The 27605-nt window shown below is 31.5% G+C and overlaps 1 protein-coding gene across 1 annotated transcript in view; it reads right to left on the reverse strand.

The window, feature by feature from the left end:
- Window positions 1–7916: 7916 nt before the first annotated feature.
- The window catches only part of LOC127698266 (centromere protein I-like), a 34840-nt gene continuing 15151 nt past the window's right edge, over window positions 7917–27605 (reverse strand). Inside the window, exons 8-18 of the mRNA XM_052201648.1 lie at window positions 26575–26742; window positions 26002–26122; window positions 25023–25111; window positions 23696–23813; window positions 22574–22638; window positions 22219–22334; window positions 17243–17396; window positions 15951–16075; window positions 13786–14062; window positions 12565–12606; window positions 7917–8507 (exon numbers count right to left, since the gene is read on the reverse strand). Coding sequence (XP_052057608.1) covers window positions 8394–8507; window positions 12565–12606; window positions 13786–14062; window positions 15951–16075; window positions 17243–17396; window positions 22219–22334; window positions 22574–22638; window positions 23696–23813; window positions 25023–25111; window positions 26002–26122; window positions 26575–26742 — 1389 coding nt within the window. The 3' untranslated portion in view covers window positions 7917–8393. The remainder of the gene's footprint in view (window positions 8508–12564; window positions 12607–13785; window positions 14063–15950; window positions 16076–17242; window positions 17397–22218; window positions 22335–22573; window positions 22639–23695; window positions 23814–25022; window positions 25112–26001; window positions 26123–26574; window positions 26743–27605) is intronic.

Raw genomic sequence — 27605 nt, forward strand, 5'->3', positions numbered from 1 at the left:
TATTAACACAAACAAGGATACCTGAAAATAGTTGAAGAAAAAATCAACTTTGTTGGTTTTTTGCATACATATTTATAAATTCTAACATACAATAAAATATTATACTAAATGCACTGTGCGCAAAAACAACTTGGTAAGCAAAGAAACGCAACTCTTGCAAGCATAGGAGATGTTACTTCTTTATTATTCTTTCCTCCACTATCTGGAGTACCACTACTTTTGTAGTGTAACACGGTTTAGCAACTATTACTGTAAGCAACTGTGTGCATGTGCAGGAAACAATTTACAGTGAGGGGGCCGATCAAGGCCACCAGAAGCTCTGAAAAAATGACGCAAAATCGTGCATTCTGAGCGTTTCCCTTTACTCTGAAACGCATTTAATATTTAGCTATTTTTTTCGACAATATTCTGGTCTCAAAGCAAACTATATAGACTCAATGTAATTTAAGTCTTTTAGGTGTTAGGGACAACATCAAAAGACCGATATGTAGGATAAAGCTAAAAAATTGATAAAAAACCTAGGCTGAGGAAAGTGAAAGAAAGAGCACTCACATTGTTTATAAGGATTATAGCTTCAGACATAAATAATGTATAAAAATAAAAGAAGATGTAGTATGATTGCAAATGAGACAACTCTCCACAAGAGACCAAATGACACAGAAATTAACAACAATAGGTCACCCTACAGCTTTCAACAATGAGCAAAGCCCACACTGCATAGTCAGCTATTAAAGGCCCTGAAATGACAAATGTAAAATAATTCAAACGAGAAAACTAACGGCCTAGTTTATGTACAAAATAATGAACAAAAAACAAATATACAACAAACGACAACCACTGAACTACAGGCTCCTGACTTGGGACAGGCACATACAGAATGTGGCAGGGTTAAACTCTTTTAAAGGCGCCAACCCTCCCCCTAACCTGGGACAGTGGTGTAACAGTACAACATAAGAACAAACTATAAAAAGAGTGCACACGCTGAAATGTCTCGCCTTCTTTACTAACCATTGATATTATGTTGAGAGTCCTAAATATAAAGCTTTACTACAACTATCACATAAACTTAACATGATCCAAGAAAATGAGGTCAAGGTCATATAAACCAAACGCGAAATACATGTACACCTTACAATCATTCATTACACTAAATATAGTTGACCTATTGCTTATAGTTTCTAAGAAACAGACTTAACCAAGAAATCTAAACATTGACCAATGAACCATGAAAATAAGGTCAAGGTCAGATGAACCATGCCAGACAGACATGTACACCTTACAATCAATTTATGCATTAAATATAAGAATATATGACAGACGGAAACTTCGTCACATAAGGCATCTATATACAAAGTATGAAGCATCCAAGTCTTCTAGCTTCTAAAATATAAAGCTTTTATGAAGTTAGCTAACGCCGCCGTAGCCGCCGCCGCCTCCCGATCACTATCCCTATGTCGAACTTTCTGCAACAAAAGTGCAGGCTCGACAAAAAAACGACCAAAACACAAAAAATTAAGTATAACCACTGAACCATGAAAATGAGGTCAAGGTCAGATGACACCTGCCAGTTGGACATGTACATCTTACAATCCTTACATACACCAAATATACTAGACCTATTGCTTATAGTATCTGAGATATGGACTTGACCACCAAAACTTAACCTTGTTAACTGATCCATGAAATGAGGTCGAGGTCAAGTGAAAACTGTCTGACAGGCATGAGGACCTTGCAAGGTACGCACATACCAAATATAGTTATCCTATTACTCATAATAAGAAATAAATTAACATTACAAAAAATCTTAAGGACATGTGACAGACGGAAACTTCATAACATAAGGCATCTATATACAAAGTATGAAGAATCCAGGTCTTCCACCTTCTAAAATATAAAGCTTTTATGAAGTTAGTTAACAACGCCGCTGCTACCGGATCACTATCCCTATGTTGAGCTTTTTGCGACAAAAGTTGCAGGCTCGACAAAAATCAGTTGAAAAAGGCTTAACCATCAGATGGATACAAATAGAAATACATCTGCCTGTTACAAATTCTAGTATGCCGTCTCTGTGTGGCTCTAGCTTTACACAATTATGACAATATCATAGAACTATTACAATTACATGAAGTAATATTGTCTCAGTTCTGTTACACTGTTACTTATATTGCCGTCTATGCATGACCGTGTATTTACACAATCATGACAATATCATGGGACTATTACAGTACATGAAGTGACATTGTCTCAGTTCTGTCACACGGGTTACTTATATTGCCTTGGCTTTACACATTCATGGCAATATCATTAAACTATACTGACGGATTTAAAAACGCAACACACATTTTGGTGATTTTTCCTTATATTACTACTTAGGGGACGACCATTTGATATTCTGGGGGGGGGGGGGGCAGGAGGATTTTGAAAATAAATAACTCAGCCTTGATAATCACAAAAATAAATGGTTTGTTCTGTGGTAGTTCGAAAATAAATAACCTGACTTACAATGTATTGAAAATGAATAACTCTTTAAGCCATTTTATAAATGCTATTCGAAAGTATGTGGTGGCACCAGATTCTTCATAAAATTCATCTTTTTTAAAAAAAAAATTTGGGAAACACTTCCCAAATCTTTTAATAATAAAGGTATAAATATCATTTAAATATACTTGAAATGTCTGAAAATGGGTTTCATTTAACTTTAGGTATATTGGCTCAGGAACACTTACCTCACTTTTATTTCAGGGCTGTAACTACATTGAGGCAAATGCCTTTATGTAGGAAATTTTAAAACCAAAAGCTTGTCTTCATATCAAATTGCTTTCACAGCGAGTTTTTGCAAGAAGCAAGTTCTGTTCTCCCTTGGACGTAGCACCTGTTTTTTCGGGATCAATGTTTCTTTAAATTTGTCTTTTGTTCATTGATTGTCCTTCTGTATTCTCTTAGTGTTGCATTCCTTTTGTGATTTAGTAATTTTGTTTTCAACTTGATCATGAGTTTTATTTTATTTAAGACTTTTTAGCTAATTTTACAACTTAACTACTTTAAATTGTATCCCAGTTAAGAGCTACATCAAGTTGTAATTGAAATGTGTTATTAAAAATTACTTGACATAGTTATATCACTGATAATCAGCCCCCTCTTAACTTAATTTGAATAAAACCCCATATAATTTACAGGTATAAAAGATTTAAATTCTGCATGCCGAAACAACAAAAAAAAAAAAAAAAAAAAAAAAAAAAAAAAAAACCAGCAGCCACATACCTAACTATGTGAATTACATTTTTACTTTATTCTTCATATTGGTCTTTTGATGTTGTCCATAAAAAAACTTAAGTCTTACGCTGAATCTATACATTTTTCTTTGAGACAAAAATATTGTCAAAAAATTATTAAAACAGAACTTGCGTTTTCAGAATAAGAAAGGGTCTGGGAACGCCCAGAAAGCACGATTTTGCATCATTTGTTCTATAGTTTCTTTGGGCCTTCAGCGGCTTCAAAACCCTTCAAAATTTTTTTGCCTCGCTCCGCTCGGCGTAAATATATTTCGCAATGCTTTTAAAAAAGGCTAGTACGTCACAGCCCAACTCTAATACTGTGTATGTATGCAATACATGTATATGCAGTTTGGAATTCAGAAGATTCATTTCCGCAGAGGATGATGATTAATTCTGATTAAATGGTACATTAATGACTTGACTGTACATGTATTATTTATAATAAAAAATGAATTTAAAAATTGTATGTTTTCAAATATTATTAATATAGTTATGAAAATAAATAATCAGTCCCTTGTTTTAATGAAAATGAAAAATCTTGCTTCAACAGTGCAGAAAATTAATAATCTATCCTCTTAGTTTACAAAAATAAATAACCGATCCAAAACAAATCCTCCTGGCACCCCCCCAGAATATCAAATGGTCGTCCCCTTACCATACTTCTTTCTGTTTAGGAAAATGCAATACCCGACTTACCTGAGGTTATTGAACATTCCCGATTATTGAAGTTGCACGAATTTCTTAAAGCAAAATTTGAAACCCATAAATGATTTGTTTAAGGTTTTTTTCTTCGTGAAACAATCCTTTTAATCCATACCCACACTTAAATCAGTAAAAAAATGTTGCATCTCCATATTGCAGAGACTGAGCAATGAAAATCTGAATCTGGCCATAAGAATATTGCAGGCAGGAATACGTAAACGTGCTGTTGACAGACAATTTCACGTCGGAAACTCATCTTACTGTCCTTACAAAATCAATTTAATCGAGTTTATCAATCAATTGCAAAATAATTAAAAGTCTGGGCATTTCATAGTTTACTTAACTTTAAATAAACAGACTTATGGCACAAATAATCTTAGGAAGGCAGATCATTACTTTACATAGCTATAGTGAACTGACCTCCAAGTAAAAAATTGAAAACAACACATTTAATAATTTCATGCGTCCGAAGCGCTTTTCTGGATTTACCTTCATCAGGAACGCTCAATGCCAAACATTTGAAATCCAAGGGATGTATAAGTACTGAAACAGTTGAAGAGCTATATAACAAAAATACCTAAAACAAATAGCCAAATTCATCTAAGGTCAACTTTGCCTGAGGGAGTTGAAACCTTAGTTTCTTTATAATTTCAAAATTTATAAACGGACAATTTTAGAAAAGATTGTTATAAATCATGTCAGTACCGAAGTACTGACTACTGAGCTGATGATACCCTCGGGGACTGATAGTCCACCAGCAGAGGTATTGACCCAGTGATATAAAAAATTGAAAACAACACGTTTAATAATTTCATGCGCCCGAAGCGCTTTTCTGGATTTACCTTCATCAGGAACGCTCAATGCCAAACATTTGAAATCCGAGGGATGTATAAGTACGGAATCAATTGAAGAGCTATATAACAAAAATACCTAAAACAAATAGCCAAATTCATCTAATGTCAACTTTGCCTGATGGAGTTGAAACCTTAGTTTCTTTATAATTTCAAAATTTATAAACGGACAATTTTCGAAAAGATTGTTATAAATCATGTCAGTACCGAAGTACTGACTACTGAGCTGATGATACCCTCGGGGACTGATAGTCCACCAGCAGAGGTATCGACCCAGTGATATAAAAAATTGAAAACAACACGTTTAATAATTTCATGCGTCCGAAGAGCTTTTCTGGATTTACCTTCATCAGGAACGCTCAATGCCAAACATTTGAAATCCGAGGGATGTATAAGTACTGAAACAGTTGAAGAGCTATATAACAAAAATACCTAAAACAAATAGCCAAATTCATCTAAGGTCAACTTTGCCTGAGGGAGTTGAAACCTTACTTTCTTTATAATTTCAAAATTTATAAACGGACAATTTTAGAAAAGATTGTTATAAATCATGTCAGTACCGAAGTACTGACTACTGAGCTGATGATACCCTCGGGGACTGATAGTCCACCAGCAGAGCTATCGACCCAGTGATATAAAAAATTGAAAACAACATGTTTAATAATTTCATGCGCCCGAAGCGCTTTTCTGGATTTACCTTCATCAGGAACGCTCAATGCCAAACATTTGAAATCCGAGGGATGCATAAGTACCGAAACAGTTGAAGAGCTATATAACAAAAATACCTAAAACAAATAGCCAAATTCATCTAAGGTCAACTTTGCCTGAGGGAGTTGAAACCTTAGTTTCTTTATAATTTCAAAATTTATAAACGGACAATTTTCGAAAAGATTGTTATAAATCATGTCAGTACCGAAGTACTGACTACTGAGCTGATGATACCCTCGAGGACTGATAGTCCACCAGCAGAGGTATCGACCCAGTGATATAAAAAATTGAAAACAACACGTTTAGGGGACGACCATTTGATATTCTGGGGGGGGGGGGGGGCCAGGAGGATTTGTTTTGGATCGGTTATTTATTTTTGTAAACTAAGAGGACAGATTATCTATTTTCTGCACTATTGAAGCAAGATTTTTCATTTTCATTAAAGCAAGGGACTGATTATTTATTTTCACAACTATATTTTTAATATTCGAAAACATACAATTTTTAAATTATTTGTTTATTATAAATAATTCATGTATAGTCAAGTCATTATGTACCATTTAATCAGAATTAATTATTATCCTCTGCAGAAATGAATCTTCTAATTATTCCCCAATGCATATACATGTATTGCATACATACACAGTATTAAAGTTTGGTTGTAACTAAGGCTCTTTTAAAAGTATTGGCAAACATGTTTTGCTGAGCGGAGCGAGGCAAAATTTTTTTTGAAGGGTTTTTGAACCGCTGAAGGCCCAAGAAGCTATAGAACAAATGATGCAAAATCATACCTTCTGGGTGTTCCCACGACCCTTTCTTAAACTGAAAATGCAAGTTCTGTTTTAATAATTTTATGACAATATTTTGGTCTCAAAGCAAAATATCACGTTATAGATTCAGTGTAAGACTTAAGTTTCTAGGGACAACATCAAAAGACAAATATGCATGATAAAGCAAAAATGTAATTCACATAGTTAAGTCTGTGGCTGCTGTGTTTTTTTAAACTCATGATCAAGTTAATAATAAAATTACTAAATTACAAAATGAATGCAACACTAACAGAATACAGAAGGGCAATCAATGAACAAAAGACAAATAAATAAGAAACATTGATCCCGAAAATCAGAAAATCAGGGGCTACGTCTGAGGGAGAACAGAACTTGCTTCTTGCAAGGCACTCACGGTGAAAACAATTTGATATGAAGACAAGCGTTTGGTTTTGAAATTTCCTACATGAGGCATTTGTCTCAATGTAGTTACGGCACTGATTTAATAAAAGTGAGGTAAGTGTTCCTGAGACAATTAACCTCAAGTTAAATGAAACAAATTTTCTGACATTTCAAGTATATTTAAATAATATTTATACTTTTATTATTAAAAGATATGGGAAGTGTTTCCCGATTTTTTTTTTGAAAAAAAGATGAATTTAAGAAAGAATCTCGTGCCATCTCATACTTTCGATTAGACCTGCTGAGTTATTTATTTTCAATACATTGCAAGTCAGGTAATTTATTTTTAAACTACCACAGAACAAACCATTTATTTTTGTGATTATCAAGGCTGAGTTATTTATTTTCAAAATCCTCCTGGCCCCCCCCAGAATGTCAAATGGTCGTCCCCTTAATAATTTCATGCGTCCGAAGCGCTTTTCTGGATTTACCTTCATCAGGAACGCTCAATGCCAAACATTTGAAATCCGAGGGATGTATAAGTACCGAAACAGTTGAAGAGCTATATAACAAAAATACCTAAAACAAATAGCCAAATTCATCTAAGGTCAACTTTGCCTGAGGGAGTTGAAACCTTAGTTTCTTTATAATTTCAAAATTTATAAACGGACAATTTTAGAAAAGATTTTTATAAATCATGTCAGTACCGAAGTACTGACTACTGAGCTGATGATACCATCGGGGACTGATAGTCCACCAGCAGAGCTATTGACCCAGTGATATAAAAAATTGAAAACAACATGTTTAATAATTTCATGCGTCCGAAGCGCTTTTCTGGATTTACCTTCATCAGGAACGCTCAATGCCAAACATTTGAAATCCGAGGGATGTATAAGTACCGAAACAGTTGAAGAGCTATATAACAAAAATACCTAAAACAAATAGCCAAATTCATCTAAGGTCAACTTTGCCTGAGGGAGTTGAAACCTTAGTAAAGTTATTATGTTGATTTTTTAATAATAAAAAAATTGCATGGCTATGACAATTAAGTTTTTGCAAAAAAATGCAAAGAACAATAAACCTGATGAAAACATATCATTTTGGGGCCTTTTGTAGCTTGCAATGCGATATGGGTTTTGCTAAATATTGAAGACCGTACAGTATTGTTAAAAAATTGTCATTAAAGGGCTGAACAGCAAATAATACATTAATTAATTCTTAAATGCTGGGTTTTTTTTCAATTATATAATTTCATTATGACATAATGTTACAACAATGATAAATATTTACTGTTATATAATTTATAAAAATATAATCGATTGTATCTGTAATTATTTGACATATCATGTGCTTATATAATTTTGTTTCCGGTTTTCATCAATAATGTTTCTATGTATTCATTCAGCAGAATATGTCCCTTAAGTCCTTCTATTTATGAAAACTTTTGTTATATTTGAGAATATCCTCCTATTCAGCTAACAGTAGATGTTGACTGATTCCCTCTCCTTATAAAACTCATTTATATATTGGAATATCATTGCAGTAAGCCAGCAGAAATTGTAGGTTGACTCTCTTTCCATATGCAAACTTTGTTATATTTGGGAATATCATTTTAGTCAGCCAGCAGAAATTGTTGATTGACTCCTTTTCCTAATGAAAACTTTGTTTATTTGGGAAAATCATTCTGGTTAGCCAGCAGAAGTTGTCGATTGATTCCCTTTCCTAATGAAAACTTTGTTATATTTGGGAATATCATCCAGATGTTCGCGTTCCAAAAATTCAAAGTATGTATCTTTAACTCCCTGTAAAAATGGTTAAGATATTATTTTATACAACATAAATTAAAATCAATTTTATTCATGATTATTAGACAATAAAGTATTTAATGTTGAAACACAATTTATTCAATTAAATTCTTGTTATATGAAATCATACAGGCTATGATAAGACACTGGCAGGAAGAGAACATGATCCTCTATCCCCTGACAGAAGTGCCATTTTTGAGTTGCAAAAAAAGAAATGTACCATCAAAAAAGATATTAAGAGTAAAATCAGTTAACATGTGTTCCACTAACCTCTGAATAGAAACATATAGATTCCAACACTGCAACAAGTGTGTTACGATATTTCTCCACTCGAGACAGTTAAATCTTAATATTTAAAGCACGAGGCTTGCCGAGCTTTTTAAATAATTAAGATTTAACTTTTGAGAGTAGAGAAATATCATAATACACGAGTTATAGTGGCGGAATCTGTTTCTCTAATGTTTTTATCCTTCCCTTTCAAAAATTTGCAAGAAGTTTGTTCTTTATATGTTGCGTCATCAGGCATGGTCGCCTTTTTTCATGACGTCACAATAGGAAAATTCAGAAGAAACCAAAAAAATTTGACGTCATAATTAAATTTCGACCAATCATTTGCCGAGAACAGATATTTCAGTAATGATGAGAAATATTTTTCTCACACAGATCAAGAAATGTGAAAATATCACACAAATTAGAGAAAATAATTTATCTATCAATTGAGTTTAACAAGAGTGCACACGCTGAAATGTCTCGCCTTCTTTACTAACCATTGATTTTATGTTGATAGTCCTAAATATAAAGCTTTAAGTATCACATAAACTTAACATGATCCAAGAAAATGAGGTCAAGGTAAGATAAACCATACTAGAAATACATGTACACCTTAGAATCATTCAATACACCAAATATAGTTGACCTATTGCTTATAGTTTCTAAGAAACAAACTTAACCATGAAAACTTAACATTGACCAATGAACCATGAAAATGAGGTCAAGGTCAGATGATACCTGCCAGACAGACATGTACACCTTACAATCAATCTATGCATTAAATATAGTTGACCTATTGGTTATAGTATCTAAGAAACAAACTTAACCACGAAAACTTCACATTGACCAATGAACCATGAAAATAAGGTCAAGGTCAGATGATACCTGCCAGACAGACATGTACACCTTACAATCCTTCCATACAACAAATATAGTTGACCTATTGCTTATAGTTTAAGAAAAACAGACCAAAACACAAAAACTTAACACTGAGCAATGAACCGTGAAAATGAAACCTGCGAGACTGACATGTACATCATAAAATATTTCCATACACCAAATTTAGTTGACCCATTGCATATACTGTTAGAAAAAAAGACTAAAACACAAAAACTTAACTTTGACCACTAAACCATGAAAATGAGGTCAAGGTCAGATGACACCTACCAGTTGGAGATGTACACCTTACAATCATTGCATACACCAAATAGAGTAGACCTATTGCCTATAGTATCTGATATATGGACTTGACCACGAAAACTTCACCTTGTTCACTGATCCATGAAATGAGGTCGAGGTCAAATGAAAACTGTCTGACGGGCATGAGGACCTTGCAAGGTACTTAGTATGCACATACTATATATAGTTATCCTATTACTCATAATAAGAAATAAATTAACATTACAAGAAATCTTAACTTTTTTTCAAGTAGTCACTATACCATGAAAATGAGGTCAAGGACAATGGACATATGACAGACAAAAACTTCATAACATAAGGCATCTATATACAAAGTATGAAGCATCCAGGTCTTCCACCTTCTAAAATATAAAGCTTTTAAGAAGTTAGCTACCGCCGCCGCCGTATCACTATCCTATGTCGAGCTTTCTGCGACAGAAGCAGGCTCAACAAAAACTATATTCTATACCAAAGATGCACAAACCTTCAAAGTTTAGGAACAGCTTACATCTTAGTTAACTCCCGATTTTGATAATGGGTATCATGTTGCTTAATCTTTAGTTTACTATGTAGTGTTTTGTGGACTATTGTTTGTCTTCTTCAAAGTACAGTTTTGACTGTCCACTTGGTATCTTTTTTACTTGTTTGCTTAGTGCTTACACCATTTATTTAACAAAAATACTGAAATAAACATGCTGAGGACAGGGTTTAAAAAAGAATGAAGGCAGCATGACACTTTTTATTCTGTTTTGAATCTCTTTAACATTTGTAACTAGTTATTCATGGTCAATCACCTATAATTCTAGGGCAGAAAGTTCAGTAACAAAACGAATGTGATGATTTGTGTATTTGTAAACAAGGTTTTGATGATTTTCATTCAAAGATTTAAAATTTTTTATCACTTTCAAAATCATTTCAACCAAAAAATTCAAATTTTGCTGAAACTTTTTATTTTCAAACTACCTTAATATGAGAAATAACTTCAAAAAGACTGATCCATGTCAAGTACTTGTATTGACAGAGATAACCAGTACACTATCAGATACACAGATAATCAGTCTGTCATTGGTAACAATACTCTGATGATATATTATCTAATTAAGGATTTTTTTTAAAGTAATTACATCTCATGGAACTTTAAGGAACAGAAAACAGTGCCTGTATTTTGGAAAGGAAAGTTCTGCAATATGATAGTCCAACCTTGAAAATACTTATATACGGGGAAGTCCAGATTGATTTAATTCTATCTGAGCTTTCATAAAAAATAGCTAAGAAGAACATATAAAATGACCATTTTGGAAAAGAAATATCAGGATGAAAAATTGAAAATGATTGCAGAAATTTTTGTGTATCGAAATATAAATTTTCAAAACTTAATGAAAATTAAAAAGGACAAACATAAAAATTACAGTGTTCTGCCACAGGTGAATTTTTGCATATTTTACGCATATTTTTCAGTGACTGTGTTTAGTTACCAGATTGTTTATTGAAATATTGGAGTTTTTCAGAGGGATAAATACAGAAACTTCTTTAGTCTGGAAGTCATTCACCAAAAGTTGCTAGTATTGATCTAAACAGTCACACATACATCCTTTCCCATTTGAGATATTATTTCCCAAACAGATATTTATATTCGATTTTGGTAATTTGTCCCAATCTATTTAGCGCTTAAAAATTTACCCACTGAAACAGGATTTTCACTCACAAAAATTAGACAAATGAGTGAAAATCACCCATTAATTGCAAAAGCTGGACAGATCACTGATTTATCCTTGTAAAAAAGTTTTGTTCTCAATCCATAGAGTTGTGCTGGATTTTATTGCTGCATTGCTGCATTGAAGACCCATTGATGGCCTTGGGCTGTTTTCTGCTCTTTGGATGGGTTGTGGTCTCTATGACACATTCTCCATTATCATTTTCTATTCAAAGTGTTTATCAAGATAACATGTTTATAATAATATAAAACAAGAATGTGTCCATAGTACACGGATGCCCCACTCGCACTATCATTTTCTATGTTCAGTGGACCGTGAAATTGGGGTCAAAACTCAAGAACATTAAAATTAAAAAGATCATATCACAGGGAACATGTGTACTAAGTTTCAAGTTGATTGGACTTCAACTTCATCAAAAACTACCTTGAACAAAAACTTTAACCTAAAGGGGGACAGACGGATGAACGAACGGAAAGCACAGACCGAAAAACATAATACCCTTCTACTACCGTAGGTGGGAGCATAACATTTTTTTCGTTGAGTATATTTAGATATGTTACCAATGACCAAAAGCTACACTTTCACTTTTCAACATAATAAAATACTGTGGATTCATCAGTATTCGTTGGATACTAATTTTCATGGATTTCGTGGGTACAGGTGAACCACGAAATTAAGTGTTCAACGAATTACAAATTTTCTATAAGGTTATATGCAGACTTTGGCAAAACCACGAAATCAAATATCCACGAAAATGCAAGTTTTACTCAATCCACGAAAATTGATACCAACGAAAATAAATGAATCCACAGTAATATCTTAATGGGATTCCAGAATTCAAGTTGTCTAATTCATTATATTTATCTGCAGGCAAAGTCATTATAACTTACCTTGATTCCTCTTGGGTGTCCAAACTGTTCTATTGGCTGTGTCTGTAAGGAGAGCAAAAGAAGTAAAACATACGTTGTTTCAATGCTGATACCGCTCATTTCAAATTGCTAATTACAATATTTTCTTTAGGAACAAGTTAACACACAGTTTACTTTTTCGACTGTATATACTTATACATCCTTACATTCACTGAATGATGCCATATAAAAGTATGATTTCTCAAATTTCAAATACATGTATAAACAATCACTCAATCTTGAATTTGGCATATATTTTTACAACCACTTAAATTTTTTCTCATCCCTGCACATTAGTGCTTCATAAAGAGAAAATCTTCAGTAGATTTACATGTCTACAGGTGAATTCAAATCCTTTATAAAGCATGTTATAAATTGGTTCAGTGACCACTTTAATTAAAAAAAATATTCAGTTTTTAGTAGGAGGTCATTATGTTTTCTGCTCTGTAGGTCCTTCTTTTATATTACTTGTACTTAGTCAACATTTGTGTGAAATTTTGAGATTAAAAATGTTAATTTTTCATTTGCATAGAAATTAAAATGCAACAGAGAAAATTTAATTATCAGATATTGCATTTGGTAGTAAAATTTTGAACAAGTTTGTACCTGATCATTTTTCTCATACTTTTAAAAATATATTAGGGCTGTTCCAAAATTTATCTGGTTGGGGGATTATAGGCACTCAAATTAATTAAATATGGACAGTTGAATTTTGTAAGAATTATTAGTAAAATGAAATCTTTATTTCATGAGTTGTTGGGGGTCTTTAAAAAATGCATCTAATGACCCCATGTGTTGAACAGCCCTTATTTAGATTTTAAAATTTTCATACTTCCAAAACAGACTAATATTTCAAAATGCAAACAACTGTACATTGAAACAAACAATCCTTTGCTTTCTTCTTGTAATATGGCTTTATTAGTTGATGCTGGTAAAAATGTACAAACTTCTTATTCCTTATGATTAAATTTAATAAAATCTATTTATATATAATTACCTCCTACAGTAATGGAGATGCAAACTTTGAGGTAGAAACTTTGTAATTTAAAACTGAACTTAAATTTCTGCACATTTTTTGCTTGACAATATATATAGGGATGTATATGCTATTTTTTTTTATTTAAATAACACTTTTATATTGCCTTCAACATGATCATAAATAAATGCCTGAATTGCTTTTACTTTAATCTATCAATAAATTACCTCTTTCAAAAATTTTATAGCAAATCCCAGAAAAGCTTGGTGTAAATAAACTGTGAATACATCTTCTTTGACCTTCAGAGATTGACTGTAGTCCTGAGGGTTAAAGTTGAAGAAACTTCCATCTACTTTCCTTGTGAAAGCTCTATTCCTCAACAAAGCATCAGAAACATCTAAGATAAGGTCATTACATTTCCTGATTATTGCTTTCTTATTAATAACTTCATCATATTCTGTTCCTATCGTCTGCCGTTTCTGTAGTTCTAAAGAATTCTTGTACCTGTTCAAATATTTAAGGAAAAGTACAAAAAGACCATAAATTTCTTTCAAATCAACTGTTCATCATATTGCCACAATGATTACGAAAACTGTAACTGACGACAAATTAAAAAGCTTTGATAATTTTTATCTAATAAAACCTGAATCTATAATAATTATACTTATAGAATAACTAATCCAAGAATTCAAATATAAAAAAATATTCAACGAGTGACCAAAAAACACATTAGTTCATGACTGTGCAAAAGTTAATTATCAGTATTGTTCGGTCACAAGTTAAATAGTTTTCAATATTTTAATTCTTGAATTAGTTTTTCTTTTTATTACATTGACCTATTTATTGAAATAAAGTAAGAAATGAAAGGAACTATATTTTTTCTACCACATTCTCAATTCTTTTTGATGCAAGATCATCTGTGTCTTGACAACACCCATTGTTGCATAACGACAGAGGAGTTAAATTATTGGATTTATTTCACATGTGAAATTATTGGTTTTTATTTCACTGTAAAATCACAGTAGTCGACTCTCATTATCTTGAAGTCAGTCAGACTAGGGAAATATTTCGAGGTACCCGTAGTTCGACTCAAACAAATACCGGAAGTTTGACAGACCAAGGGATACAACTCTTGCTTAGCTTAGTAAGGCTATAATAAATCCTGAGAAATTTAGGAAGGAGATTGATATTCTGGTCTTAGACCAATGTATCTGTATGTAATATTCTTTAATTATTATGATAAAATTATATGATTTTTCGTCTCTTATTTATTTGTACAGTTACAATTTTTCCCGTAGTTTTTAACCGAAAGAGTAATTTCCAATCATTTTTAGCATGATTTAAAGTTGACAAAACTGTTCATTCTCGTATACAAGAGATTTAAGAAAATTTAGATTTCTTTTCATTTTCTTTTATTTCAATCTGCAAGATAAAGTGCAAAAAGATTTAAGGTGCCGATTGAGAAGTTTTGAGTTGATCACTTAGTCTTAATCTCTAATTTATGCACAACCAAGCTAATAAATGTATGATTATGGTTAATTAATTTTCAAACATTATATAGAAGTTTTCATTATCTATAACAATGTATCACTAATTATTTATCATGGTGATCAAAGATAATCTTAGGTAAACACTCGTGGAAAAAGAATGTCAAAAAACAATACAGTGGTCATTGACCGGAAATTTAATTACTCGTGTATTGTCAGGTCAACTCTTCAATCGATTTAAATCCCCGAGGTCATGTTTTGACATATGTGTATTAGTTTGAGATAAATAATGCAATTTGAATGCTTTTGTTAACCTTGGGACCATAAATTTGGTTCGAGTCAAACGTAACTTCGACTCACCAGGAGTCAAAATACATATATTTATAAGGAATAAAGTTCGGGATCACGGGAAAACTTCGACTCATGTGAAATTTTGAGTCAACCTTGTTCTAGACGAGAGTTAACTGTAATTTATTGCAATCAATGTAATAAATAGTAATAACATCTGGATTAACACATTTAAGTATTTTTCAAGAGTAAAACCAGTCATAACTAGACAATGTATTGCCTAAAAAGAAGTATAGGTCATAAAGACTAAATTGCTACAGAAAAGAATTGTACCATACTGGCAATGAATTAAAGTTAGTTTGAATGTTTCTCAACATCATAAAACCATAGTGACAACAACAGTCAAATATGTTTATTTTGATATTTTTAAATAACATCAAAGCAGCATTGAAAATGTATTTTCTGCAATTAAGTCACCACAATATGTCATTCTATTCATTTTTCAATAAACTTTTATAATGTTTAAAGAATTTTTGTGCATTAGCAATTTTAGGCACATGATGGCTCATATCTTACTACACATCAAATTAAATTTTATCTAATAAATGATTTCTTACATGGCAATAATAGAACAAACACGAGCTGGTCCCATTGCATTCTCTAGCAAAAATGGTCTCATGAATATATCTTTGACAGGGAACGGTACAACAGGAATATTATATTGTGAAAACAGACTTGCTACCTGAAATATAACCAAAGTATATTTAATAAGCTAATCCTTTCCAATAATCTTTCAGATTAAGATATAAAGATTTATCTATTACAGTTTCCTGGTTAAGGATAAATGCAGTCATATGTGCATTTTGAAAATGCTTCCAAGTCATATAATGAATAACATTTGCACCAGAATCTTGCTTTTTAATAGTAATGCTCTTGAAATGCCATAAATAAAGATGAATCAATTATTTTTTCCTTAATAGACTATGTATACTGGTATTTTCAAATGAATCTTTAGTCTAAATAGTTTGCATATTTTCATATCAGGTAGATTCTCATCATTTCAAAACTAAGATGTTTGAAAAATAAAAATAATCTACTGTAAATTCAGAAATTATTGCGTGCATTTATTATTGCGATTTTGTCATTTTAGACTAAAATGCGATTTTAGTTTTTGCGATATTGAGAAAAATCCTGTTGAATTCATATAAAAAATTTCAAAATGCGAGTTTAAATTATTGCGATTATAACCCTGTCGCATTTTTCGCAATAATAAAAACATCGCAATAATTTCTGAATTTACAGTAATGAATAAGACCTTTTCATAATCTTTCTTTTTGACAGGCATTTGAAGTGGTTTCTTTCTAATCTGTCACATTTTTGGTATTTTAATAAAGTTAATAGAGTTCAAAAAACATCCCAATTGGTTAAAAATATTTTTTTATTAGCAACACCTCCTATAAAGAATCATCTGATATTTTTTTTCTGAAATAGATGAGAAGGTTGATACTTTTACAAATAAATTACCTGTTGGAATCTGCAGGTTTATTATTGTGGGTTTTAGTTTTATGACATATGGTCTAGATAGGTAAAAAGAGGGGGAGGGTGTGTGTGCTTGTAAAACTGGTTGAATCCCACCACATTTTGTGCCAGTACCAAGTCAGGCTATTATGTTTGTTGTTGTTTGTCTTTGTATGTCTATTTTGACTGAGGGTTGGGTGTTTGTGGTTGGGCATGGTTTTTAATGTCTTCTGTTATCTTTTTTCATGTATTATCATTGCTTTTGTTTTTCCCCAACATTTTTCATCTTCTCATTTCCATAAATTCAAAGATTTATGTCTCATCTCACATCAAAAGTTGTTAGGAATTAAACTTTGACCTTTTCTTTTCTATGCTTTTAGTATAGACTTACTAATTCCATAAAGTTTAAGTTGATATGTATAAGAAGATTATGACTATCATCCATCTGTTGTCCTAATACACACATGTCACTGATATACCGTACTAATTCCAGTAAAGTCACAACACCTTCAAACTCTTCTGTCTCTTCATGGAATAAACAGGATCTGTGAAGAGGAAAAATCAATCACAATTTAATGCTTAATCAATATATTTGCATAAATTTGTTGGATTTTAAAAAGCATTTTTTTTACTTTCATTAAATGCTGTTTTTGACTAATTTTTATGAGTTTTATAAGTAGAAAAATAACCAGGAATATACTGAATGAGAAACCAAAGTCAGTTATTACCCCTGATAAGAATTCCAGGTGGCAGCACACTATAATACGGTCCTAGAGATTCTCTACTGATAAACAAATTATTAGAAAATTAGATATAGATATAAACAATGCCATCAACTTGCTGTTGTGTTCCAAATTGTTCCAATAGAGGAGGTCATGTTTTTCCAAAAAATGAAAAAATAAAGAAGAAATGGATCAAAGCAATCAAAAGAAACATGGATGGAAATAGATATAGACTTTGGAAACCATCAAAAACAAGTGTTGTGTGTAAACTTCATTTTCTTCCATCAGATTACAAGTCAGAGACCACATGTGGTAAGTAACATTTATCTATGTATATCTAGATTATCTTGTTTATAACATGCTGATGTTATATTTCTTAGTTAAGATTTTTAACATGCATGAGTTCTTTGTACATTATTATTATATTGCAGGGTAAAATTTCTTATCAAAAATATGTAAACAGATCATTAATAGTCAAAAGAATTTTTGTTAAAACATGTAAAAAAATATATTTATACAAAAAGTCATGCATATTTAATGATCTTAAAACATTAATTTTAATTATCCTTGGGATAGAAATAAAAATGATATATGTGAATAATATTCTTTACAAGACCCCTCCCCTTTTTTTTTAATAAAATTGAATAGAAAATCAAAAATATCCATTCATGTCTAACTGAAATTATAAAATTATAAAAAAGAATTGAATTTTTTATTTGTTTAACATGAAACTGTTGTTTTCAGGTACTTTTTCACTTGTAAAAAGATTGAAAAGTGATGCTTTTCCAAGTGTCTTCCCATGGATCAGTACTTCTACTTCTAATGACAGATCAGTACGACAGGCCAAACGAAGTGAGGCAAAAGTCAATGTTGACTCTGATAGTTCTGAAAGCAGTGAGGACATGCAGGCAAATTTTCCATGTGATGATGCTAATGTTGGAAATGAAATTTATTACACAGCCGAACCATGTGTAGATGCAGAAATGACTGTACCCAATGAAAGTATGAATGCTCCATCTACTGACTCTTCACTTACACAAACTTTGACATGGCCATCACTTTGTGTTGAAAAGTTTATGTTTGACTCGCCTGGGATTATGTTTTATACAGGACTGCAGACATATGAAGATTTTACATTTGTCCTTGCAACTTTAGGAAATGCTGCTTATAAACTCAATTATTTATATTATAGAAGTGATCAGCTTTCAGTTGAAAACCAGTTTTTTTTAACACTGATTAAACTTCGGCAGCACAAAACTAATTTTGAACTCAGTCGTCTTTTTAATATTTCTGAAACAGCAGTTGTCAACATTTGGGTAACCTGGGTTAATTTCATGTCAAGACAGTGGCGGGAAGTAAAAACATTCCCTGACCGAGACATTGTTCGATTTTTCAGTCCGCGTGATTTTAAAATAAAATTTCCATCAACTAAAATAATAATTGATGGGACTGAATGCCCAGTGATGAAGCCAAAGTCACCAATAGCTCAGCAGTCCACATTTTCAACTTATAAAAACAGGAATACTATCAAACTATTGGTTGGTGCAACTCCTGGTGGTTTGATAAATTATGTTTCTCCAGCATACGGTGGTTCAACAAGTGATAGGCAAATATGTGAAAGAAGTAATTTGTCCTCAGTATGTGATAAAGGTGACTCGATAATGGCAGACAAAGGATTTAATGTACAAGATTTATTTGCACCATATGATGTATCAATTAATATTCCAACTTTTTTTCGAAAAAAGAACAGAATGACTGGCAAAACAGTTTTGAAAGACCGTGCTATTTCAAGCAAAAGGGTTAATTCATATTGAAAGAATAATAGGGCTGGCAAAAACTTATAAAATTCTAAAAGCACCGTTGAACATTACTGAATCTAAACTAGCCAGTGAGATCACATTTGTATGTTTTATGTTGTGTAATTTCAAAACTTGCATCATCCCAGAAACAGCATGAATATGTTAACTTCAAGAACATTCTAACCAACTTGTATAAACATGATAAACAAAGTACTAAATAGTGAAATATCATTATTGTATCATACTTAACATACATATATATATCAATCAAATGTGTATTTGTTATATTCCTTGTAAAAAAGCCTTTGTAGAACAGCACTTTTGAAATAATTTTCATAGAATTCTTTTAATTTCTTCACCATGTTGTCAATAAAGAAATCATCACGTTCAATACAAACACTTTTAAAGTCACAAAATGTATATATAACCAAGATGCATTTTTTAGCATTCGTACAAAATAATTGTCCCTGTATTTGGTAAAAATAATCATGGTTGTTGTCTAGTATTATAAGTCCATCTTTTTCCTTTAAGAATGGCACTGTTTTGGTTGTAATCATCTGATTTCTTACTACAAATGGACATTTAATTTCAAGAAGGGTTTGGTCATCTATGACTGCATCTGGCGATGCCCCAATATATGGATGGCTTGAACTGACAAAAATACCACACTGTCTGGTTCCACGGCCACATTCAGATTCATATTTTGCCAGTGCAATTGATTCATATTTTCTACCATGCAATATAGCAGAAGTTTTAATGTCCTTCATAACTGTCAATGAATCAGCTAAATTATTGAAATTAGTTCTATTTGTTGCTTTACAAATACGTCCGAAATTTGAAGCTGTAAGTCTTTTGCATCTCTCCTGTTTCCAAATCTTATTTTTAGATTGACCTGTTGTTGAAGATTCAATATATTTTACTCTATCTTCTGATATGTGTGAAATATTAGCATCTTTTAACCATCTATCTTCTGGATGTCCTTCAAGATAGTCATGATCTGATGCTACAGCATACACATTTGCAGGAGGATACAGTTGGGAAATTGGAAATTTGGAAACACCTCTGTGGTTTAAACAAACATTACGAAAGTAATCATTATAATTAGCACAATTTCTGTATTTTGCTGGCCGTGGATCAAACTGAACTTCACTTCCCTTTTTGTTTGCCAGGGGTAGACTGTTTGCTTTTATCGGTGAGCCTTTATACGGTTTACTATGGTGGAATGTCTGTAGCCTCTGTGTGCATGTTTCCTCAGATACAATTTCACCGTTGCATGAAAAATTATGCAGTGCTAAAAGAAGGCAGCATACATGCTTGCAGTGTGCAGTAGGTCCCATTCCCACTGCACATTCACATTGGCACTCATCTACACTCCCATTTTCATTTATGGCAACATCTATTTTGTAGGACACTGTCCTTTTCATTTGAGCTCGGCATTCAGATTTAACAAAGAATGTATTATCAAATTTGGCAAGACGAATATATTTTAAAAACTTTTCCTTGTACAAATTTTTGGCATCCGAATCTAGAACCTTATCCATTGGTTTTAGATACACTTCTATAGTTTCCATTTTAAAGTCAACAAATTCAGTTCCACTATTAAAATCTTTGTAAAGGATAGAATCTGGAAGTGTCATTGTGTACTCCTCCCCAACTTCATCCTGATTTCCAAAATCTTTGTTTCTATCGTATGCCTCAAGCCTCAAGCCTAAACAAAAACATTTAAAATTTTAGTTCAGAAATTTTCAACTATATATTCATTAGGAAATATTTTTTACTGTCAGACTTTATTGTATCTCATATCATGATTTTAAAGGTTAAGAATTTAGATGAGAGTTTAGTATTCAAAAGATTTAATGTAAATTTAAATAAGAAATGAAAAAATTTATAAATATCTAATTAAATATAAAAGAGTAGATACTTCTATTTACAAAATAATAATTCAAAGATTAAACCTGATAATATTTCTATTTATCAAAAAAAATCAAAGGATAAAATCTGATAATCACCTTTCTATCAATTCATGTTTACGTCCAGAAATCCTTGCTTTCCTCTTTCTTAATTCTTCTTTTAATTGGGGGAGACTCCATGATCCATAATTAGACATTGTGAAGAAAATAAAAAACTGCTTACAAAATAACTTGATAATTATGTGTACACCAGCAAATAGTGGGTAATTGTTTATGAAATAAACATTATATGTGTGTAGACTTGCTATCGATTACTGTAAACAAATGCTTTGGGTTATCAGCAGGAAGCTGATAAGGACCGCATTAAGCTATGCGCCATCTGGATTGATGAGGAGATAAATCTGACTTTGGTTTCTCATTACAATAGTCCAAAAAATTTCAAACTATGATTTTTCCCTTTTTAAATATGTATTGAAAATTTGAAATTTAAAAAAAAACAAAAAAAAAACAAAAATAAATTAGATATGGATTACCGATAGTAAATAATGTAAATGAATGGTCAAACACATAGAACTACCTTTGTTCTATTTTGCCTTGTACACTTCTTACCCTAGAACACAGGCTTTATCTTAAAATAAAAATCATACTACAGAACTAAGTGTATTACCTGGTATCAGCTCATCATGGGACTTTATGTCAACATAGTTCAATAAGAGGAAAAAATATGAAATCAAACACGAAGAAAGGCAAATCATTGATTTTCAGTGAACCATTAGCTGGAAATTTGAAGCAAGTTTAAATAAAAAAAGAAGACAAGCAATAAATGTTCTGTTTTATCTATTTTTTTGTTGGTTTTATTTCAAACTACATATTTAACAACATATTATTGCTTAGCAATAAAGCCTTTAAACTTGACCCAAATTTACACATACTTACAAAATTGTAGGAGTTTGACCATCTACTCCATCAGCTTGATTGCTTTCTTGGACCCTTGGCCATTCAAAGGCAGCCAAATTACGAAGCAATGCTGTTAGGCAGTGTATCACTTGACACTGAAATTCACCAAAAATCTGATTCTTGATAAAATTATCTTCAACAGTTATCCCTTACATTGTAGGACAATAGAAATGTTTAAAGGAATACCTCTTTAATAAAATAACAAAACAGGGATCTTTGTTAGCTCTTTTACTGCATTCACCAAGGAGCTTTACTTATAATTTGCAGCTAGTAATTCATGATATTAATATTCATAAAATTATAGGATTAAAACTTTCAACATTACACCACTAACCTTGAAGTAAACAGATGAACAGAAGTATAGCTTTCTTAGAGGCTCCAGTATGTAATCATGTAATCCTGTAAGGAAACATATACATATATATATATAAAATGACTGAATAATAGCCAACGATAAATCTTACGGGGCGATGGATCATATAAATATGATACAGTAGGATCATATAAATATGATACAGTACACTACAAAATATAATATATAACCAGTCTAAAAGGGTACAACATCACCAAAAAATGACAATAAACGAACAAATGTAACTATAAATATTTCGGATAACAGATATCCTTCATCAGTATGAGCACGATGTAACAAAATGGATCTTAAATATTAATTTAATATCAAACAGAAAACAATAAACTTGCAGAAAAGATGGTATACCGCAAACAAAAGGTGCAAAAATTAGTACACCATATCCGGATTTCGACAATTAGTGTCTCTTCAGTGATGTTAGGAATCGAAACTGTATTTGGAAGGCCATATAATTTACCTCAATTTAGAATAGACTCTTGAATTTATAAGATATATATATATATATATATATATATATATATACAATTTTTTATTTTCATAAATGTAAACCAAAATTTTAACAATATAAAGTAAGACATCTTTTTTAGGGTTTTGTTTTGTAGGGTTGTTTTCTCATAGATACATACCTCGAATCTCCTTTTTTTCCATTTACAATGTATAATACCTTACATTATTCTATTAGGATGTATGTATTAAATATATAAACTTACTTGAATGAAAAGAAACTGAGGAAGTAGTACTATTTTGAGGTAAGTTATATATGGGGTCTTAAATTCATGGTTGAAAACATTCCATAGCAGAAGAACAGAAATAAAGACATTATTCTTTTTATATTGATCATTTTATGACATGTTAAAATTAGACAGAAAAAACTATTACGATTGGAAACTTTTGGTTTTGGTGCTCTAAGGCATTCTGTCTATTTAGTTTTATCGGCTTTTGTCATGCACATGACAGGTAGAGGCTATTTCCATAGGCATGTGTAATGCATGCTAAGGTTCTAATCATAGGTTAACATTCTTGTACTTCAAAAGATTGATGTTTCATGACATTAATCCCACATTTCTTTTCCATTAATCTACTAACTTTGGAATGAACAAATTCTGTGATAGGATATAAGTCTGAAAATATGAACACGAAAATCCTCTCCATTCCACAGATGTAAAAATCTAGCTAAGAATTGATCTACTGCTGGTATACCCTCCTAAAATATACAAATACACATTCATAATAAATCATTAAATATCTAGCTAAATGGTATACCCTCCTAAAATATACAAATACACATTCATAATAAATCATTTGGTTATGTTGTAGATGTTTTTGCCTTTTTCCACAAGAATTATACATCTCAGTCTAAAAATATTGCAATATCGTTTGATAAAATGAAGGGTAGAATGAGTTGAGCATAATATTGGAATGTTGAGTAAGTGTATATCAAAAGCCTTTGTAGACAAAACAATGAGCTAATAACAGTAATTTTATTGAGGTATCATATTAAGTGCAATGTTTTACCCCTTTAGCCTCTTAGCAAGGACAAGTTAAAGATCTGAAAAACACAGATTAAACTGCCCTAAGTCTGGAACCTTGTCTGCTGTGTCTATGTCATATCTTCATTTTTTAGGTTTGATTCATTCACTTTTATAAACTCAAGACGATTCAGAGTTTGATGTTTATGATTTCAATGAGATTAATCGATGTAATACTGGTAATTATTAAGCTGGGGATTTCGTTACATTAACCTTCTTAGATTCTTTCAAAGATACAAAGATATGGCTGTATCTATAGAAACCTTATTACAAAAGGGATATCACAGCTTAATTTTACAGTGGTGTTGTATATAGAGCCTAAAAATTTAGATTTTATATCTAAAGTTTATCAATTAATCACTACAATAATATCTTGAATATTATCTTTATCAGTATTAACATAGATTTTGTTTTTAATAAATTAAAACTAAATATGTATTGCTATACAGTTATAAACGTTAACAGTCCTACATCCTGTCAATACTTATATTTTAGTATTGAACAAGGTCATGCTTTTCTTGATATATTACATTTAACTCATACATAATATTTGAACATATCAGTTTCTTTATATGACAATTGAACAGGCTTTTTTGTCATCCATTATTCAATTTACTTCCTTTACTTTGAAATCTACGTCTGAGCTCTTTCAGGACAGTGTAATGTACTGTAAATTCAGAAATTATTGCGTGCATTTATTTTTGTGATTTTTCAAGAATGGACAAAAATGCAAGATTAATTATTGCGATTTCAGGAAAATCAGTACACAGCTATGTGTATCCAATATCAGAATGTGAGTTCTTATAATTGAGATACTCACCCAGTCGCATTATTAACATTAATAAAAGCCTCACAATAATTTCTGAATTTACAGTAATACTCACTTGTAGAAATTTTGAAAAATTTACAACTCTGGTCAGCAGTTCATCAATTCTTTCTTTGTCTTCTACTGTAACTGTTCTATCCAGTATTTCTGAAGACAAACAGGAAAAATTATGAATGTAAAATTTAAATTCTTCATTGGTCCATGTTCTACATCAATGGTAAATCTGATTTTGTCAGTTCCTGAATTATTCCCATCTTTTCAGATGAAAAACAAGAATGTGTCCATAGTACATGGATGCCCCTCTCTCACTATCATTTTCTATGTTCAGTGGACTGTGAAATTGGGGTCAGAACTCTAATTTGGCATTAAAATTAGAAAGATCATATCATAGGGAACATGTGTACTAAGTTCCAAGTTGATTGGACTTCAACTTCATCAAAAACTACCTTGAGCAAAAACTTTAACCTGAAGCGGGACAGACGGACGAACAACATAATGCCCCTATACTATCGTAGGTTGGACATAAAAATATGCAACTATTTTACCCATTACAAAATTGTAAAAGAATAGTATTTGCATTTGTAGAATATATATAGAACATCCATTGTTCAACCTGCTAGTCAAATGTGTTTTGTTAAAATATACTTTTTCACTTTTTTTGGTCTTTTGGAAAATGTTGTCTGCTGTATTTAGACCCCTCTACCAAGAAATTTGTTTTGCATGCACACGTATAAAAATTGAGGTTTTTATCCAACGAAATCATAGGTTTGAATGTTGTTTTCAATTTAGACTTGTATATATATATACTTTTAAATAAAAATTGTATTATTGATTTAGAAATAATATATAAATTTGTGTCTTCAATGTGTAGCATCAAACTTAATATTTTTGATATATTTGAGCATGATTTTATTCTAATTGTACTTTTAGGCATCACACAACAATGACAATGCATTAAAAACATACACATCAATTATAAAGAGACCATACAAACAACTATAAAAAATATGTAATCCATTATAAAACTATTTATTAACCTTCATAAAGAATAGCTTGTAACCAATAGGAAAACCTTGTTACTGTCACAGCATCAAATGAATAAGACATGTAGTGTTGTAGTAATTCACTTCTTAGTACTGCTCCTATCTGACTTGGTGGCTAAAATAGAAAAAAAAATACTGTTAAAATTTCTGCATTTAAATCACTTAAGCTAAAAGCAGTTTGATTTGTTTGATTGGTGTTCAACTCAACTTTCTATACATCAAGACAATGTTGATGGTCAATTATATAAGCCGAACTGATCTATAAAGAGGCATATTCAAACATCTGGAGGGGCTTAATTGGTCTGAAAAGGATAAACATCTACTTATGATAGACTGAAAGGAGTATAGATATACATGTTGTGGAGTTACAATGATAGGATCTGTAAATGAGTATGGGAAAACATTGAGAGGTAACAGGCTTAAATAATCTTAAAGGGAAAATTCCATCCTTGTATGTCCCTAAAATCTACTGGTACCAGATGTAATGAAAACTGATTGTCAAAAAGAATACATCAGCTAAAAAGTACAAATTACAGGATAGTACTTTTTAAATTTCTCAAGGTATACCTCAATGTAATCAGGCCGCTGCATTAAAGCTTTCAAGTCTGACACTTGTACAAATGGTTTATTTTTATATAACATGGCCTCTACAGTATCCTTCCCAGGGTTTCCAATATTGCTAGATGCATTTGAGTGTACAATAGGAACAGGATCTATTTTCCTTCGTTTTGATCTCTGAAAAAAGAAAAAAAAAATATTACAATACAATATTACATTGTATTGCAAACAGACATGAAGAACCGCAATAAAAGAACTGTTCCTTTGCTTTTTGTGTTTTTTGCTGTCATGTACTGATTTTGTTTCTAGCACTCCTTGTCATGCTATTAAAAAAAATTTGCATACATGTATTTTGCTATGAGATACATATTCTTACACGCATGAAGATGAATACTTTCTCATTTTTGGTGCTATAAACAGTTTCGTATAAAAAACTAGGGGTTATTCCCTAAAAATAACCATGGAGGGAAATCCCTTTTCATTTGCATAATTGGTGAAAAAGTATCATGTTTTTTGTATTTGATGGTAAAAATTAGTTAGCTTTCAATAAAAACAGGTTGAATGATTAAAATAATTTAAAAAATTTGATTAAATATACATGTTTTAAGGGGAGACAACACTGTAAACTTCCTGTTTTTTGGTAGTGAAAATTAAAAACATATTTGTAGTTACTGTAGCTCTTTCCGAAGCAGGAGAACGTACCCTGAAGCGAGAATTTTTTAAAAGACCAGGTAAAAACCTATGAAATTCATACAGTTTTGATTATCTGAAATGTGCCTGTATCATGTCTACATGGGTATACATATGACCTGATTTCGGTTTTTTCATGTTGAGATTGGGCTTTTTTTTTCATTTTCTCTGGATAGAACTTTTTTATTATGTTAACATTACAAATTATTTTCATTTCATTATAAACTAGAGAGAATTCTGATTCCAGTGATATCTAGTTTTGTTACAAGTATCTTTATTAACAATACCTTCACTAAGGGTCACTTATACATGGTCCCTCAAAATATGGCGTCATAGAAAAAAACTATTGA

This window comes from Mytilus californianus, unplaced genomic scaffold, assembly GCF_021869535.1.
Source record: "Mytilus californianus isolate M0D057914Y unplaced genomic scaffold, xbMytCali1.0.p SCAF_4, whole genome shotgun sequence".
NCBI lineage: Eukaryota > Metazoa > Mollusca > Bivalvia > Mytilida > Mytilidae > Mytilus > Mytilus californianus.